The sequence below is a fragment of the Rana temporaria genome, chromosome 13 (genome assembly GCF_905171775.1).
Source record: "Rana temporaria chromosome 13, aRanTem1.1, whole genome shotgun sequence".
NCBI classification, from domain to species: Eukaryota; Metazoa; Chordata; class Amphibia; order Anura; family Ranidae; genus Rana; species Rana temporaria.
This window is the reverse complement of record NC_053501.1, coordinates 42,745,512-42,765,952: the sequence shown is the minus strand read 5'-3', so window position 1 is coordinate 42,765,952 and position 20,441 is coordinate 42,745,512. Positions and strand designations below refer to the sequence as shown.

The window sequence follows — 20,441 nt, the reverse complement described above, 5'->3', positions numbered from 1 at the left end:
CAACAGAATTTCCTTACCTTTTGGGATTAAGCGAAATCTTAACTCATATTCCATTATTATTTGTACAAGTTTGTTTTTACAACATGGACACTTACTAATCAGAGAGAAAGTATATGCGCTTAATATATATATGCATAAACGCTGCCTGGATAATATTTATAATTTTTGATATTTAAATGTATTTATATTTACCTCTTCTTTTCATGTTTTGACCGGTTTGTTGAAAGCCTGTCTTTTAAAAAAGGTAGCAGCTGTAGCCATTAACGTTGGCAATACGTTCGAGACTAGGCGCAGGTCTCAAACCCCCCCCCCCCCCAAAAAAATCTGAGTCTTACAAGTACACTTTTAATTAAAAACAGTAACGTTAGCCCAATTTTTTTGATATATTGTGAAAGATAATGTTACGCCGAGTAAATTGATACAACATATCATGCATCAAAATTGCGCCCACTCGTGGAATAGCGACAAACTTTCACCCTTAAAAATCTCCATAGGCGACGTTTAAAAAAAAAAAAAAAGAAGAATTATTGCTCTCGCCTTCACAGGCAATACCTCATGTGTGGTTTAAACAATGTTTTCATATGCAGGCGCTGCTCACGTATGCGTTCTCTTCCGCACGCGAGCTTGGTATGAAGACCCACCCGTCTCCATACTATTGCAGGGCGGAAGCGACGTCAAAACGTCACTTCTGCCCATAGCTCCTAAAGAGACATTTTTGACCCCAGATCTCATATTTAAAGTGGAGGTTCACCCGAAAAGTTAATTTTTAACCTTAGATTAATGCTCATTTTGTCAAGGGGAATCAGGTAGTTTTTTTAAAAATCGAAGCAGTACTTACCGTTTTAGAGAGCGATCTTCTCCGCCGCTTCCGGGTATGGGCTGCGGGACTGGGCGTTCCTATTTGATTGACAGTCTTCCGACAAGCTTCCGACGGTCGCATACATCGCGTCACGAGTAGCCGAACGTCGGTGCGGCTCTATACGGCGCCTGCGCACCGACGTTCGGCTACTTTCGGAAAATCGTGACGCGATGTATGCGACCGTCGGAAGCCTGTCAATCAAAAAGGAACACCCAGTCCCGCAGCCCATACCCGGAAGCGGCGGAGAAGATCGTTCTCTAAAACGGTAAGTACTGCTTAGATTTTAAAAAAACTACCTGATTCCCCTTGACAAAATGAGCATCAATCTAAGGTTAGAAATTAACTTTTCGGGTGAACCTCCACTTTAAATATGAGATCTGGGGTCAAAAATGTCTCTTTAGGAGCTATGGGCGGAAGTGACGTTTTGGCGTCGCTTCCACCCTGCAATAGTATGGAGACGGGTGGGTCTTCATACCAAGCCAGGGAGATGATCCGATCGCCTCCACTGCTACCGAGCAGAGGGGGGGCCCCCACTCTCCCGCCGCCAATAAATTAATCTTGCAGCGACTGCGCCGCAAAGACCACTTATCGGAAACCAGATCATTCACTAAAGCGGACACTGAGGTTATGGCAGCTAGCTGCTACCATAACAACGATATTCCTCTTTAAAGTGCTGACGTATATAAAGTGGTAAAATAAACCAATACGTAGAACTTAAAGAAAGAACCATAAAACGTCCAGGGTAACCCTATTGTCAGATACTAAATCTGCCCATGCAGTATTTACATTGTATAAATTTGAAAAACACCTTTGTAAAGGAAAATAAACAAAAACACACCACACATGACAAAAAAAGGATATCAGAAACAACAACAGGCTTCTTCTTCTTATCTGGGCTGAAAGGGTCTTTGCGTTTCCTCCGCGACTGTAGTTCATCATTCCACAGCTCTGAGGAGTCAAGGAATATTTTATGTACCTTTTAACTTTAGTGCAGACCTTTCCCCACTGTATAGTAAACTGCAACAAGATTCTATTACAGTAAAAACATGTCCATTTGTAAGACAATTTCCTTATAGCAGGACCCCACTAAATCAGGCAGAAATACACATGAATTTTCAACACGTTATTCTTTACTTACAATATTTTCTGGCGTATAAGACGACTTTTTAACCCATGAAATTCTTCTTAAATGTCGGGGGTCGTCTTATACACCGGTAACCTATCATGCAGATTAGAACCTGGCAGAATTGTTCCAGTGATTGGAGATAGAGAAGAAGTGATAATGGACGGCCGCGGTCTGACAGATTCTGCATGTCAGGGATAAGGTAAGGGATCGTCGAGACATGCAATGGCACTGTGAGGTATGCAGTGAAACATGTAATGGTGGCACACCGAGGCATGTAATGGTGGCACACCGAGGCATGTAATGGTGGCACACCGAGGCATGTAATGGTGGCACACCGAGGCATGTAATGGCACAGTGAGGTTAGGCGAGGCATGACTAGTAGGAAGGGGGTCATCTTATACGATGAGTATATCCCAAAACCAACATTTTAGCTGGAAAATTAGGGGGTCGTCTTAAACGTTGGCAAATACGGTATTTAAAGCCTGTCTCCAGTCAAAACATTTTTATTCGTTTTGGATGAGATTGTTCTTTCTTCTGTCCACTTCTGTACAAAAATTGGTGTATACTCTACTAAAAATGTAGTGTGTTGTCTTTGTCCGTGTTCGAAAAGGAATTTGCCATCACTTTCTGCTCGGACAGGAAGGTATCCGAGTGCCCATTTGGCCCCATGGTTCATCTGTTTTTATAGAGGATTTGGATTTATCTGACTGGGTTTGATGCAACTTGTATGTTTTGCGGTATTCTCAATTACCAGAAATTCTCACCCCTTTTTCCAATTCCTAGTTCATACTCTAAACTGCAAGAATCCATTTAAAGCTATGATCAGGCTGCACAGCATGCTGGGAAATGCCTGGAAATATTAACAAGGTTCTCAGAAGCATATTAGGCTCTGTGCCAGTAAATGAGCTGTTAAAAGTTCCTTTATAACCCATCGATATTTTTATCTGCTAGAACACTATGCATGCAATATAACATGAACTTAAAGTGCAAGTTCACCTTTACAGAAAAATCTGTAAGGTGAACTTACACCCCCCCCACCCCATTCCCACTGACCTGTTGCATGGCGATCTCTAGTTCTGAGCCCTGCTATAGCTGTGTCACAGATCCGGGGCATTCACGCATCTTCTTCCACTGAGGACGGGTTCCAATTGGTCGGCGCCAACCACGTGACAGCGCCGACCAATTAGAATGCTCCTAAACATGACGCTTGATGGGGTACATTTTGGGGATTCAGCTGCCGGGATTTCTAAGCCCCTGTGACACTGCTATAGGGTGAGGAGGGCATCCTGTGTAAGTTTACACTACAGCTTTTTCTGTTAAGGTGAACATGCCCTTTGAACCCAACTACACTGCCTCAGACCCATTCATTTGCATTATAAGCACATGGTCACTGAGGCGACCAGGAGCTGAACCCCTTCAGACTGACTGCCTCCCGTCCCTTTAAGAGTTCTAAAAGCCAGGGAAAGATATGTAGTTTGATATCCATTTTGTATATTTAAGCTTACCAGATGTAATATCAATACTGTGACGATCTTCCTCCAGTCTGCGGATCTTCTCCTCTAGTTCACTTTGAACAGTGTCATACAGTAAAAGCTTCTCACTCTGCAAAGAAACAGAAGATTGTTTTGCAGACATAAGTTGTATAAAAGCGTTTAGTGTCCAAAGTCGCATGACAAGTCACTCAAGTGTGATTGGAGCCTAAAGTTGCATGGCAAGTCACTCACATTCCATGTTTTTTTCAATGACAACCATTCAAATACATGAGACTTCAGCCCCGGAAGGTTTTACTCTTCATGACTAGGCCATTTTTTTGCAATATGCCACTGCGTTTTCAGGTGATTCTGTACCGAAACAAAATGCATTTTTTTTTGGTGCAAAAAAATAGACTGAAAATTTGGGGGGGGGGGGGGGGGGGTGGAGAACACACACCACACTAGGGTTGCCAACTCATCCCTTTAAAACAGAACACATATTATTTACACAGGTTCTGTGGCTGATTAAGGAGGCAATTAAACTCACTTGGTGCCTTATTTGCATTAAATTAGCCTCAGAACCTGTGTAATTAATATGTGTTCTGTTTTAAAGGGATAAGTTGGCAACCCTACCCCACACTCTTCATTAAATTTAGGCCAATATGTATTCTTCTACATACTTCTGGTGAAACCTGAGTGTAAAAGATTTGCAGGCCCCTCCGGTACAGTCAAATGAACTGGCTCCCATGTCAGCCAGCGTGACTACAAGGGAGAGGAGGAAGTGCCAACAGATGGGCCACTGAAGCCTATGGGTGACATCACTGCTCCAGGCTTTACTAGTCGCTATCAGAGCACCCTACTCTCCCCGCAGTCATCACTGGATGACAGCGGAGATCACTCGACCAGGTGCAAGCTGGAATTCTACTTTAGGCTGGGTTCACACTGCTGTGATGTCAGACATTGCACCACACCGCTGTGCAAATCACATGCAAAGTGAATTCAGCCATACAGATTGGCAAAAGCACATTTGCCACTTCCTTAATGCACACTGCATTGTGTTCAGACATGTTGTGGTGCATTGAGCCATGTTTAGATGTAGTATGTCCCATCTTCTCACAGAACTAGGGCTATTGAAAGTAATGTATTTTTACTTTGCAGTGTGGCCTACATTAAGTAGCATGGGCGTGTGAACGAGCCCCAACATTAATGCTCATACATTTCCCACTCACTGCAGGCCAGTTAAACAGATCTATGATGTACTTAATGCACAAGACTGGACTCCGCTATATTAACATTTTTTTTTTTTTTGTACACAAAGTGTGTGCATAGAACAAAAAAAAGTACACAATAATATCAATTTGCTCGAGCATACAAAAAGGTACCTCACAGTGTTGGCGGGCGGCTTGGATTTCACAGTCATGTTTGTTCTTTACAGACTCTAGGCACAACTCACGGTAGATTCCTAAAAAAAAGTATTGGCAAAGTAAGAGAAATTTGACAAACTTGCATTTCAAAAACACACACACACACACACACACACACACACACACACACACACACTTTATGAAAAACACAAAGGGTTGGATTTACTAAAGGCAAATAGACTGTGCACATTCCCCGGAGCTCAGCGAATGTGGGGAAGCTTTGCCGATTTCCACCATCAAACCACAGGCAAGTAAAAATGGCCTTTAACCTCTGGGAAGCTCTGGGGGAAATGGGTGCAGCTGCACTGTCAAAGTGCAGTCTATTTGTGGCAACCTATTTTCAATGTCAGGCCATTGATACAAGGTTACGCCCTGAGGTCTTTTACCACTGGCCCAAGCATCAGAAACTATAGATGTTTACATACATATCATCCTGCATTTTCTGTGAAATGCACCGATTGCCCATATCCCTCAATGTAATGGATAAGCATGCTTCCAATTTTAAATCCAAGCAAAAAACCACATCAGCAAGATGTGACACAGACCAGAGAAGTACTGATAGTCCATTTATGGACTACAGATTTGTGGATTTTTTTTTTTATTTTTTTTTTTTTCAAATAGTGGCACAGGGTTGCATCCAATGGAGTTTGTCTTTTTTGCACAGAATGAGCAGACATATCCTCTGGTTTCAAGCTACTTCACCTCCCAACACTGGCGGTGTTGCTCCCATTAGCGTTAGATAACCCAGGTCCTCACGGATGACCGCTTTTAAGCTTGATTAGGCACTTTTATTCCGATGGGGCAGGACTAAGGCACGCCATGTGTGTCTATGGACGTACAGCAGGACTCAAGAGCAAGCCCATACGAGTGCCCCCATGAAACAGTTTTCTATGGGGGCACACAGAGGAAGAGCCAAGTGTACCGGCGGGGGACCCCAGAAGAAGGAGTAGGTTTGGGGCTACTCTCTGCTATACTATTGTAAAGAACAGGTAATTATACCATGTTTATTATTTTATGGGGGGGGGGGGGATAGCCTTTACAACTGCTTTTAAGCTCCAGGATTAGCATAACCCAGATTTTTTTTTTTTTTTTTTTAAAGGAGACCCGTCCAACAATGCTTTGCTCATTTCAGTCAGCATATGTTTTACGTTAAGGACACGGCTATCGTTTCTGGCACATTTGCATTGCTTGTAAGCATGGTACAAGCTGGCATTACCCTCGACGACGAGATAAAGTGATGCCACTTTCACATCCAATAAACAGCATTCTACCTGCCACCTTTGTCCGGATCTGCATGTTCTCCTGCAAAGCTGCAAGTGGTTCTAGGTATTCTGGAGCTTTACCAGCTATTACTTCTTGTAATTTGGCATCAACTTGACTCAACCGCTCTTTATAAAGTCTATAAATGCAAGAGAACAAAAAAGTGGTTAACAATATAGCTAGGCAAACGTAATCTGTACCTTACTACCAATTATTCATTTCCAGAAATCAATGAACAAAGGCAACAAAAAAAGAGCAGACAACTGGCAATTAGTAAGTGAAGGTAATATTGCAGTGAAAGCGTGCTTTCTATGGCGATTAACACATCTGAATGTAAACCTTCAATTTACAGAACAAATAAAATGTTGCACTGTGTTAACTGTAAAATTTAGCCTTTCAGGCATATTACAGATAAAAGCTGAAATACCAGAATACAAATGTATTCATGTACATTGAACAAGGTCACCGTTTGTAACCATATAAGGCTGCAATTGGTTTCCTGCGAGTATCATTCTCTGTACATACAGCTGAAATCAGATCACGTGATCTTCTAAATATCAACTTGCTTTCTGCACCCCATCCTGACTTGAAACCCTTCCCCTGTGCAAAAAAAAAAAAAAAATTGTATATGTGTATGTATATTATATATATATATATATATATATATATATATATATATATATATATATATATATATATATATATCGATATAGAAAACTCTGTATCAGAATAGACAATTCGGAGGAAGCCACCAACATAAAACATTTTGAGTCATTCAATAAGCAATAAATATAAGCAACATGCATTAAATTACTTCAAGACACCTTCACCCCCCTTCCAGTCCAGGCCATTTTCAGCTCTCAGAGCTGTCACAATTTGCATGACATTTACTCAGTTATGCAACACTGTACCCAAATTTTATATTTTTAGTTAAAAGTTTATTAAATAGATAACGCTCTCTTTTAGTGGTATGTAATCATTACTTTTTTTTTACGTAGCAAAAAAAAAAAAATTTGCAACACTTTTCTGTTAATACATTTTGTAAAAAAAAAAAAAATCATAACATTTTAAGCCAAAATATATTCTGCTACATTTCTTTGGTAAAAACAACCCAAATCAGTGTATACTATTTAGTTTGTGTGAAGGGTATAGAGTCTACAAACACTATAGTAAATAAATCCTAGACGTACTGAGTGCCCATCTCCTGAGGCCCTAAAATGCCAGGAAAAAATAAATAAATAAATAAAACTTTTCCTCAGGGCGCTGGGCCCAAAGGGAGCCATACGTCCTCCTTTGCTAGGCAGAATGAAACTGAGACTGCATAGTGCAGGGAGGAGGGTTATGTCTGGAGGGGTTGTTCCAACTCTGTTAAAGTAACATGTATTTAAATTATCTAACACGTTTCTGCCTAGTGCTCTCCTGTGAACAGGAACATAACCCACTTGTCAAGATTTAATGAGCTGTGTCCGTCCATGGACGATAAGAGAAATATGGATTTTAATGTGCAAGTAACAAATGTCCGAAAAAGGTTTAGGCATGAAGCCATTTCTCACACACAGTATAAGCATATTTAGAATAACACATGCTGCTAGGCCTCCTGAGTATAGAGTTAATACATGTGTGAGACTTTCAGTCTAAAAGCATAAAGGGGCCCAAAATACAAAAAAGGAGCACCTTTGAGCTTTCAAGGGGCATAAATAATGCATCCAATTTCCTGACTACTCACCACATTTTTTTTTTGAGACCCTGGAACACCAGAATAGTGGAGACACCCAATAAATGACCACATTTGTTTTAAAGCAAAAACCCCAAGATATTTTCTAAGAAGCATGACAAGCCTTTTAAAGACTTTTTGCCACACGTTTTTGGAAAATACAGAAAGAAAAAGTTCACACAAAGTTGTCAATTTAATAAAATTTCACACACAGCATGGGCATACTTAGATTACACCTCAAAACACATTTTTTTACTTACTAAAGTATGGCAATATCGCGTCACCTATAACAGTCCCAGTTTCTATAAACCAAGCAGGCCTAGCCTACTGTTACATGGCTGCCCCCCCCAGGAATGTCATGTTCACTGGCCAGGGTGGAAGAGGTTCCAGGATTGCAGTTGTCCACAGGGGATGGCTGGGACTGGTGTCTCGCAGGAACATAAGACTTGCATATGGGTCAGTTCAGGCACAGACAGACATGGTTAGCAAACAGGCAACGGATCAGTCTAGGCAACCGGCAGAAACGTGGTCCATAAACAGGTCAGGGTTAGTACAGGCAACAATGAAGGACACCAAATGGCAACTGCCTGCCCTATAAGGTTTGTTTAATCGTGAGGATTTTTTTTGTAATGCCTCGTGGTTGAACTGTGGTTTTACCGCCCCTCAACCGCTACCCCCTTTGGGGGGGCGATCAGTTTTTTTTGTACACTTTGCTTATTACCGTGATGACCACTGCATTAAGCAATTGGTAACCCTGTGTAAAAGGTTTTATTCATGAAAACTTGTTTACTACGGTTATGCTGTGATTGATCACAGCCACCACATGATACAGGGCTGGTGAGATTTGCTTAAGTACCATGTGATCACTAACAAATCAGAGCTTACACATTACTACAAAGCGATCACATGGTAGCAGGGATTCGCAAAGCAGCTGTGCACAGCAATCCATAGATAATCACACCGCTGGGCACTCTAGGGAGTGTGTATGAGCGGCCGATGCAGGAGGACTTACGGTCACATCCACTCACATTGACTCTGCTCCCATCTGGCCAATGTATATAAGCGGTTAACCCAGGGGTCGACAATCCCCGGGCGCCAGGTCGCAAATGCGGCCAAATATAGCGACCTGGCGCGACACAGCTGGAGTATCCAGTGTCTGTGCGCCCCCACCTCGCGATTGCGCTGTGCCAGCCAGCAATTGAGGCAGCGGCTTTGTGGCCTTCTGCAGGCCTATGCTTCCTTCTGTGATCTGGCGCCATCTTGTAGTGACCGTTGGTATGACAAGACAACCAGCAATGCTAATGGAGCTTCCCTGCCTATACTGACTATATATATTTTTTATTCTAACATCCTAGAGAACAAAATGGCGGTTGTTGCAATACTTTGTCACACCGTATTAGCGCAGCGGTTTTACAAGCACACTTTTTTGGGAAAAAAATACGACCAGTAAAGTTAGCCCAATTTTTTTTTTTTTATATTGTGAAAGATTAGGTTACAACGAGTAAATTGATATCCAACATGTCACACTTCAAAATTTGCTTCCGCTCGTGGAATGGCAAAAAACTTTTACGCTTTAAAATCTCCATAGGCGAATTTAAAAAAAAAAAAATTCTACAGGATTGCATGTTTTGAGTTAGAGGAGGTCTAAGGCTAGAATTATTGCTCTCGCTCTACCAATAGCGGCGATAACTCACGTGTGGTTTGAACACCGCTTTCATACGTGGGCGCTACTCACGTATGCATTCGCTTCTGCCCGCGAGCTCGGCGGGACGGGGCGCGTTTCTGGCTCCTAGATTCCAAGCAAATTTGTCAAACCCTGGGTTAACCTCACAGCTAATCTTGCTACCTTACACTGAAATGTCATTGGCTTATATTAGCAGTGTTAGTTACTCTGCATAGATTTTCTGAGTCCAGCCAAATAAACTCCAATCACAACATTCAGCCAGCCCAACTGAATGTTTCTAGCACACTTAAGTTACATTAGTATAGCAAATACTTACTGATCTTTAAGATCCGTAAACTGCTTTTCGAGGTTTGACATTTCATCAAGGCATTCCATTCGTCGCCTCTCACAGTCCTCATCGTCCATCTCTACAAGATAAATACATAAGGTTAGGGTGGGAAGGGATTTAAAGTAATCAACATTCACATAAACTGCCTTAGGCTTTAAAATCACAAAGGCATACAAGCATACAACCATGCAAGGGCCATATTTACCCAAACAGGGAAGCACAGATGTTCTGCACGTCCCCGTGAAGACAGTCCCATTCGTGCCAAGTGAGATGTAGCGGCTGCATGGAAACAGGAGCTTCTCTCAATTTGACAGCCATGCGGATTCGGACACACACACACACAGTCTGCGTTCAGGGACTGACACACCTTTTAATTTGGGAGCCCTGTGTCCCATTTGAAATTTATGTATAGGACTGCCTGCATGGAATGCATGAACACCTGGGCATCCCCTTGCAGGCAAACATGGCCCTTGCACTGGTGTATGCTTAAGTGTGCCTGTGCGAATGAAGCCTTAAAGTGTATTTACACTATAAGTCAAGTTGAGATAACACCTACTTTGTTTTTCATATTCTCATTTATACAAGCATAGCTTAAAGTGGAGGTTCACCCTAAAACAATTATCCAACATTACATCCAGCATACTAACGACATGTACATTATGTCAGGTTTTTTTCACCGTACATACCGTTATAATCTTATTTTCTCCCCGGCACCCGGGTTCTGATTCCCGCGAGACTGGGCGTTCCTTTCGCTGGATTAGATGATTGACGACTGGTGAAAAACTTCCCATGGCGCGTCACCAGTTTTCCGTAAATAGCCGACCTCCGAGTCGTGTAGAGCTGACTGCGCAGGCGCCATATAGAGCCGACTCGGAGGTCGGCTATTTACGGAAAACTGGTGACGCGCCTTGGGAAGTTTTTCACCAGACGTCAATTATCTAACCCAGGGATAGGAACGCCCAGTCCCGTGGGAATCGGAACCCGGGGAGAAAATAAGAATATAACGGTATGTACGGCGAAAAAAAAAAAAAAACTGCATACTGTACATGTCGTTAGTATGCTGGATGTAATGTTAGATAATTGTTTTAGGGTGAACCTCCACTTTAATTATATTTAAAAAAAAGCTTATGGTTTTTAGATGTTCTATTCTTGAAATCCCAACACTGTAAAATCCTACTAGCTCTTTGTTTATGAGGGGGCCAGGCAGCTTTGCTTGCCATAATTAACCCTGTGTGTATAGTTCAGGCAGATCCTAACCACTTCCCTAACACACTATAGCTGAAAGATGGCTACAGTGCTGCTGCCCAGTTCTGGGAAGGCTTCCACGGACATCCTCCCAGAACCACGCATCAGATGTGCTCTGACCGCTGTGCCCTTTAGACACAGCCGATTACAGATTACGGTAAAAGGTGAACCACATTGGCCCTTTACCTTGTGATCAGTTGTGTCCAATCATTGCTGGTCAGGGGTAAACAGACTTGCTGGTTATTGCTATTCCGTTCCTCACACATGGTCTGTGTGAGGAAAGGAGGGTCAATAACCAGCAGGGGATGACAGGGCACTGATTGTGGATATAAAAAAAAAAACACACACCACACACACACACACACACACACACACACACACACCTTTACAAAAACTTTTCGGTCTTTAGTTTACAAAAAAAAATTTTTTTTAATTCAGTGGTGATTAAAATACCACCAAAACAAAAGCTTGGTCTAAAATAATGATAAAAAGTGCACCTGGGTACAGTTTTGCATGACCTGCAATTGTCAAAGTGTGGTTTGACACGCCCACTCGACACCATCTGAAGTGAACCAAATTAGTTTCTTTGTCTCAGACCACAGGACATGGTTCCAGCAATTCATGTCCTTAGTCTACGTGTCTTCAGCAAACTATTTGCAGGCTTTCTCGTGCATCATCTTTAGAAGAGGCTTCCTTCTGGGACGACAGCCATGCAAACCAATTTGATGCAGTGTGTGGTGTATGGTCCGAGCATGGAAAAAGCCGACCACCCCACCCCTTAAACAAAGCTGGCAGCACTCATACCTCCATTTCCCAAAAAGACAACCTCTGTATATGACATTGAGCACGTGCAGAGCAACATGCAGAGCAACAATTCATTTTTTTCAGATCCTCAGTTCTTTGCTATGGAGGTGCCATGTTGAACTTCCAGTGACCAGTATGAGCGAGAGCAATAAATTTAGTGTTAACAAACCTACTCCCCATTCACACCTGAGACCTTAAAACACCAACGAGATGTGCAGTGTTGTATTTGCAGCAAACATATATCTTTCAAAATTATGGACATAAAAGTTCAACCTTGGTTTCATCAGACCAGAACACATTTTCCCACAAGCTTTTGGAAAAATTCAGATGTGTTTTTTTGCAAAATTTAGCCGGGCTTGGATGTTTTTCTTGGTAAGAAAAGGCTTCCATCTTGCCACTCTACCCCATAGCTTAGACATATGAAGAATACAGGAGATTGTCACATGTACCACACAGACACTACTTGTCAGATATTCCTCCAGCTCTTTTAATGTAGCTGTAGGCCTCTTGGCAGCCTCCCTGACCAGTTTTCTTCTGGTCTTTTCATCAATGTTGGAGGAATGTCCAGCTCTTGGTAATGTCACTGTTGTGCCATATTTTCTCCACTTCATGATGACTGTCTTCACGGTGTTCCATAGTATGTCGAATGCCTTTGAAATTTGAAATGTACCCTTCTCTTGACTCATGCCTTTTAACATTGAGATCCCTCTGATGCTTTGGAAGCTCTGAGGACCATGGCTTTTGCTGTAGGATGAGACTAAGAAAATGTCAGGAAAGACCTACTAAAACAGCTGAAGTTTATTTTGGGTTAATCAGAGGCACTTTAAAATGATGGCAGGTGTGTACCGACTCCTATTTAACATGAGTTTGAATGTGATTGCTTAATTCTTTTACATCCCCAGTTACAAGAGGGTGTGCACGTAACCGCATTTTCATTTTTCCCCTCTAAAAGATTTCAGTTTGTTTTTCAATCGAGTTCTACAGTTCTGAATTTACATCACAGAAACAGGGGCATACATATTTTACCAAAAAAAAAAAAAAAAAAAAGTATTCCAAGTATATTTCCCCCCCCTCCAATGGAAATACAACTGTCACATAATAAACAGTTTTAAAGCATCATACAAATCTGCAGAGTTAATATCTTGTACTGCCCCTTTGGCAAGTATCACAGCTTGTAAACGCTTTTTGTAGCCAGCCAAGAGTTTAATTCTTGTTTGAGGTATCTTTGCCCATTCTTCCTTACAAAAGTCTTCCAGTTCTTTGAGATCTCTGGGCTGTCTGTCATGCACTGCTCTTTTAAGGTCTATCCATAGATTTTCAATAATGTTGAGGTCAGGAGATTGTGAAGGCCATGGCAAAACCTTCAGTTTACGCCTCTTGATGTAATCCCCCGTGGATTTTGAGGTGTGTTTAGGATCATTATCCATTTGTAGAAGCCATCCTCTCTTTAACTTCAGCTTTTTCACAGATGGCATCAAGTTACCATCCAAAATTTGCTGAAATTTTATTAAAACCATTTTTCCTTCTACTCGTGAAATGTTCCCTGTGCCACTGGCTGCAATACAACCTCAAAGCATGATTGATCCACCCCCATGCTTAACAGTTGGACAGAGGTTCTTTTCATTAAATTCTGTGCCCTTTCTTCTCCAAACGTACCTTTGCTCATTCCGGCCAAAAAGTTATATTTTTACCTCATCGGTCCACAGAACTTGTTTCCAAAATGCATCAGGCTTGTCTATATGTTCATTTGCAAAGTTCAAACACTGATTTTTGTGGTGAGGACGTAGAAGAGGTTTTCTTCTGATGACTCTTCCACGAAGACCATATTTGTACAAGTATCTCTTTATAGTGGAATAGTGTACCACAACTCCAGTGTCTGCCAGATCTTTCTGGAGGGATCATGCAGCCAAACGTGGGTTTTGAATTGCTTTTCTCACAATCCTGCAAGCTGTTCTGTCTGATATTTTTCTTGGTCTTCCAGATCTTGCTTTAAACTTCCACTGTTCCTGATGACTGCCATTTCTTAATTACATTTCTATCTTGGGTGCGCGATATACGCCGATACCCGCGCCGTGTTTGAATGCCTGTGCCGATATATACCGAGCGCAGTACACTTGGGTACATTTGGCCAGGCTCGGCTTCGCTCGTAGTCATGCTCTGTGATGTTTATGCGCGAGAAGCCGAGCCTGGCCGAATATACCCGAGTGTACTGCGCTTGGTATATGTCGGCGGAGGCTTCAAACTGAGCGCGGGAAGAGGGGATTTGACATAAAGACAGCGCGGGAGAAGCCGGGAGGGCACCACCGAGGCCGCAGATGGACGCCGGACCGGACGAGACCGCCGGGCAAGACACCAAAACTGTAAGTAGTAAAATGTAATAAAATGTTTTTTTTTTTACAAGATTTTAGGGTCAAAACTAGGGGTGCGTGCTATACGCTGGAGCGCGAAATACCCCGATAAATACGGTAATCACTAATGTAAGGGGTTCATTTTTTTACTGTGGGACAGTGAAAGAAATATTTACAGTAGCGATTAGCTTTTTTGTACCACCAAGGGCTGATTTTAGTTTTTTTTAACCCCATTATTTTACTGGCCGATTAATCGATTACAATTTTCATAATCGATTAATGTCATAATTGATTAGTTGTTTCGGCCCTACTGGGAAAAAAAAAAAAACACATCGGTCTCCTCACCTCTGACAGGACATCGATCTGTGTGTACACACACACACACACACACACACACACACGGTCCTGCTGTGATTGTGGGCAGTCACGGGTGCCTGGCGGACATCACGGGCACCGAGCAATGTGGCGGGCACACGTCCCCTAGCCACCCGGGAAGCCCAGGATGTCCACCTGGAGGGAGGGTTCCCGTCGACGTCATTTTACAATGACTCGGTAGGGAAGGGGTTAAGTAGTAAAGCAACCATCCACAAAGTGTAAGGACAATTGCTAAACACTTCTAGGGAGGGTACTGAAAAATCATATGCAAGACATGTTCCCTTGTAATGGGAGTTTAACAAGTTTGAATATTACCCGGCTGTAAAAGTCTGTTCAAAAGGCTGGGTCTTAAAGGTTATCCCTAGGAACGGTTTGAAGCATGTTTCTTTTTCCCCCCAATTGAAATGCAATAACTTTTTACCTAAAGTTCTTCTAAAGCCATAGGTGAAGGTTTGTATGGTAAAATACACTCACCTACAGGGTCATGGTCAAAGAACACCCCTAAACACCTCCCCTCCACAACGGTCATGTGCAATACATACGGTCTGTGAAACAGTTATATACTGTAAAAATGGGTAGATAACCACAGGGCACTGTATGTTCTTTGTGCCCCATACTTTAAGGGCTTCCACCCCATAAAAGGAGAGGATGCCGGTAAACATTTCCCTGGAGGCTGCCTACTAATTTGTACAGTAATTTGAAAGTGATAAGAAATATTTTCTTTATAAGCATTGAGTAATAGGCAATGCCATCTGCCGGGCAGGAACAGTATTGCAACAGTTTCAACTTTTCTACAGATTTTTCTACAAATTTTAGACAGAAAATTATTAAATTAGAAAGAAAAGTGTGGGATTAAAAAAAAAAAAAAATACAGTAAATTACAATTATACTCACCTAGGTGGATGCAGCATCAGTCCACTGCTGCACCAACACTGAGAACCCAATGATTACATTACTCCGTTTTCGCTGAGCAGAGAACGGTTACCGTCACTGGCTCTTTGCTCCCTCCAGCGGTCACTGGAGCACTTGACTGTGGTCTGCCTATGTAAACAAGGCAGATCACCGTTCTGTCAGTAGAGAGGGCATGGATCCTGTGTCCCCAAAGCAGAGACAAGGATCCTGCTTTGGGTACAGCATCGCACGACCGCGCAATTGTCAGTTGAAGCAACGCAGTACTGTATTGCAAAAAATGGTCTGGTCATCTAAGGGGGGGTGAAGTTATGTTCTTTCAAAACATACAAATAGTAGCGCTAAATGGTGATAATGATTAACTATATCAAAAAATCAATCGACTAATGTGTGAACAGAAAAAAAAAAAAAAAAAAAGAAGGACAGTTAATTGAAAAAGTCCAAGTATTAAATGGTGAGAAAACTTGATTGATGTAAAGGACTGGGAGATTACCGTATTTATCGGGGTATTGCACGCTCCGGCGTATAGCGCGCACCCCTAATGTGGACCCGCATTCCTGTAAAAAAACATTTTAGTACTTACAGTTTTGGTGTCTTGCGCGGCATCAATCGGCGGCCTCGTTGGGTCCGTCTGCGGCTTCGGTGGTGTCCTCGTCGGGTCCGGCGTCCTTCTGCGGCCATCGTGGTGTCCTCCGCCACTCGATCCCCGCGCCGAGTTTGAACCACTGCGCCGGCATATACCGAGCGCAGTACACTCGGGTATAGTCGGGCAGGCTCGGCTCCTCTCGCGGTCACGTCCTGTACGTGACCGCGAGAGGACCCGAGCCTGCCCGACTATACCCGAGTGTACTGAGCTCGGTATGCCGGCACAGTGGTTCAAACTCGGCGCGGGGATCGGCGTATATCGCGCACCCACGATTTTGCGGTATACGCCGATAAATACGGTACTCCCAAATCAATGGTGATTCACTCTTGAACGTAATGCACACTAGTGATGTACCCGCCACCAATAAAGCAGAGGCTTACCAAATATATTGAACCCTAATGAGCCTACGCCCAGAGGGTCAATAAAGCTGAATGTATACAAAGGCGGTGGCAATACAGGACCGCATCTTCTTCATATGGCAAAACCACCAGACGAAAGGAGGATGTCAAATGCTTGAAGATGAAACCTCACAAATGGCCAAACCATAAAGCCAATGTGTAGAGGAAAATACAGAAGCAGCACATAGTGCAATACCATAGGCACTGAGCTTTTAATAATGGTTGGAAACACTTACATTGAAGTGGAAGAAAAGAACATAATGATCAATATGTGCGTGGCAACAATGGAGTCACCCCGACGCGTTTCACAAAAACTTGCTTCGTCTGGTGGTTTTGCCATATGAAGATGCGGTCCTGTATTGCCACAGCCTTTGTATACATTCAGCTTTATTGACCCTCTGGGCTCATTGGGTTCAATATATTTGGTAAGCCTCTGCTTTATTGGTGGCGGGTACATCACTAGTGTGCATCACAATCAAGAGTGAATGACCTCTGATTTGGGAGGAATCTCCCCGTCCTTTACATCAATCAAGTTTTCTCACCATTTAATACTTGGACTTTATCAATTAACTGTCCTCTTTCTGTTCACACGTCACTTTTTTATATAGTTAATCATCATCACCATTTAGCGCTACTATTTGTATGTTTTGTCTGTTATTTTCCATTGCTCACTGGTTTTTGTAGCTGCTCACTTATGTGATTTGATAGTGCGGATTTATTTTGTTTTGAAGTTATGTTCTTTCCACTTAGGGATTATGAGACAGAACACCACAGTGACTATTGGTGGGGGGGGGGGGGGGGGAGAGGACCACAGTGACTAGTGGTGGTGGTGGGGGGGGACACAGGTGACCACAGTGACTAGTGGTGGTGGGACACAGATGAACACAGTGACTAGTGGTGGTGGTGGGGGGGGACACAGGTGACCACAGTGACTAGTGGTGGTGGGACACAGATGAACACAGTGACTAGTGGTGGTGGTGGGGGGGGGGGACACAGATGACCACAGTGACTAGTGGTGGGGGGGGGGGGACACAGATGACCACAGTGACTAGTGGTGGTGGGACACAGATGACCACAGTGACTAGTGGTGGTGGGACACAGATGACCACAGTGACTAGTGGTGGTGGGACACAGATGACCACAGTGACTAGTGGTGTGGTGGGACACAGATGACCACAGTGACTAGTGGTGTGGTGGGACACAGATGACCACAGTGACTAGTGGTGGGGGGGGACACAGATGAACACAGTGACTAGTGGTGGGGGGGGGGACACAGATGAACACAGTGACTAGTGGTGGGGGGGGGACACAGATGAACACAGTGACTAGTGGTGGGGGGGGACACAGATGACCACAGTGACTAGTGGTGGGGGGGGGGGGACACAGATGACCACAGTGACTAGTGGTGGGGGGGGGAAGAGGACCACAGTGACTAGTGGTGGGGGGGGGGGGACACAGGTGACCACAGTGACTAGTGGTGGGGGGGGGGAACACAGATGAACACAGTGACTAGTGGTGGTGGGACACAGATGAACACAGTGACTAGTGGTGGGGGGGGAACACAGATGACCACAGTGACTAGTGGTGGGGGGGGAACACAGATGACCACAGTGACTAGTGGTGGGGGGGGGACACAGATGAACACAGTGACTAGTGGTGGGGGGGGGACACAGATGAACACAGTGACTAGTGGTGGTGGTGGTGGGGGGGGACACAGATGAACACAGTGACTAGTGGTGGGGGGGGACACAGATGAACACAGTGACTAGTGGTGGTGGGACACAGATGACCACAGTGACTAGTGGTGGGGGGGGGGGACACAGATGACCACAGTGACTAGTGGTGGGGGGGACACAGATGACCACAGTGACTAGTGGTGGGGGGGACACAGATGACCACAGTGACTAGTGGTGGGGGGGGGACACAGATGACCACAGTGACTAGTGGTGGGGGGGGGACACAGATGACCACAGTGACTAGGGGTGGGGGACACAGATGACCACAGTGACTAGGGGGGGGGGACACAGATGAACACAGTGACTAGGGGTGGGGGACACAGATGAACACAGTGACTAGGGGTGGGGGACACAGATGAACACAGTGACTAGGGGTGGGGGACACAGATGAACACAGTGACGTGGGGGGGGGGGGCACAGATGAACACAGTGACTAGGGGTGGGGGACACAGATGAACACAGTGACTAGTTGTGGGGGGGGGGGGACACACACATGAACACAGTGACTAGGGGTGGGGGACACAGATGAACACAGTGACTAGTTGTGGGGGGGGGGGACACAGATGACCACAGTGACTAGTGGTGGTGGGACACAGATGACCACAGTGACTAGTGGTGGGGGGGGGGGACACAGATGACCACAGTGACTAGTGGTGGTGGTGGGGGGGGGGACAGATGACCACAGTAGCTGGGGGGGGGGGACAGATGACCACAGTAGCTGGGGGGGGGGGGGACAGATGACCACAGTAGCTGGGGGGGGGGGGGACAGATGACCACAGTAGCTGGGGGGGGGGGGGACAGATGACCACAGTAGCTGGGGGGGGGGGGGGACAGATGACCACAGTAGCTGAGGGGGGGGGGGGGCAGATGACCACAGTAGCTGGGGGCGGGGGGGACAGGTGACCACAGTAGCTGGGGGGGGGGGGGACAGGTGACCACAGTAGCTGGGGGGGGAGGGGACAGGTGACCACAGTAGCTGGGGGGGGAGGGGACAGGTGACCACAGTAGCTGGGGGGGGAGGGGACAGGTGACCACAGTAGCTGGGGGGGGAGGGGACAGGTGACCACAGTAGCTGAGGGGGGGGAGGGGACAGGTGACCACAGTAGCTGGGGGGGGAGGGGACAGGTGACCACAGTAGCTGAGGGGGGGGGGAGGGACAGTAGCTGAGGGGGGACAGTAGGGGGGTGGAGCGAATGGTGACAGTATGAATGCTCCTGGACGATGCACACACAGACACACATGCAGCCACATTAGCATATCAGGATAGAGCACAGTGGTGGGTACAGGAACCCTCACATCGGACATAGAGAGGAGTCAGGTGGGGTGCACAGTACTCCATCACCGGACCCGGATGAAGGGAGGACCCCCCCAGCAGTGCCCTCTATTGGGTGAAGATAGGATAGTACTATATCATCATTACCCGAGCTGTCTCCCTCCTCGCTGCCGCTGGAGCTGTCGGTGTCCTCCTCCTCGGTGGTGCTGCCCTCATTCTCCGGGTAGTCCACCTCCATATCATTGTGGTTACTCTCCTTCTTCTCTCTGGCATGAACCGGCATTTCCACCCCACCGACAGACTATCACCACCGACTGATTTTACCTCCCTTCGCTGCGACCTCTCAACCTACTCCCGCTATAGCCCCGCCCTCTGCCTCTATTCCACAGCTGTGATTGCTTGGGCGACGGTCGTCTTTTCTCCGATTGGGCGGAGACGGGCCTTTCTCTGGCGCACTGCTTAGTTCGGCTGAGAGCGTAAGGCGGTGCTTCCACGGCGAGGTGGCTGCCGGGAATTGTGGTTCTTAGATGTTCGGTCTGCGCAGCGAGTTAAAGAATGAGACGGAAGAAAGAACTACAATGCCCGAAGAGCAGCGCAAAACAGCGTGGCTTTTGGGTGGCTTATAAACAGAGGGAACAGCGGGCTAGAGCAATCAAATACCTATCTGTGGGGGATTGTATGCGCGTAGTGGCTGCTCTCAGATGTGTGACAGCGAGGCTCGCTGTACAGCTCTATGGAACATGCAAGGCTCGTGAATAGATGGACAGCCATGGTACCTAGCGGTGTCCTCAGACATACCAGAGCCGTGTATTGGCCTTTTATCATCCTACGTGTTTCCCT

At 45.1% G+C, this 20,441-nt stretch overlaps 1 protein-coding gene across 1 annotated transcript in view; it reads right to left on the bottom strand.

The window, feature by feature from the left end:
- BRMS1L (BRMS1 like transcriptional repressor) overlaps positions 1-20,129 on the bottom strand; it is a 32,302-nt gene extending 12,173 nt beyond the window's left edge. The window contains exons 1-6 of the mRNA XM_040333391.1: positions 19,749-20,129; positions 9,856-9,946; positions 6,153-6,280; positions 4,840-4,919; positions 3,491-3,587; positions 1,721-1,807 (exon numbers count right to left, since the gene is read on the bottom strand). Of these exons, the coding sequence (XP_040189325.1) occupies positions 1,721-1,807; positions 3,491-3,587; positions 4,840-4,919; positions 6,153-6,280; positions 9,856-9,946; positions 19,749-19,884 (619 nt within the window). The 5' untranslated portion in view covers positions 19,885-20,129. The remainder of the gene's footprint in view (positions 1-1,720; positions 1,808-3,490; positions 3,588-4,839; positions 4,920-6,152; positions 6,281-9,855; positions 9,947-19,748) is intronic.
- Positions 20,130-20,441: the final 312 nt, after the last annotated feature.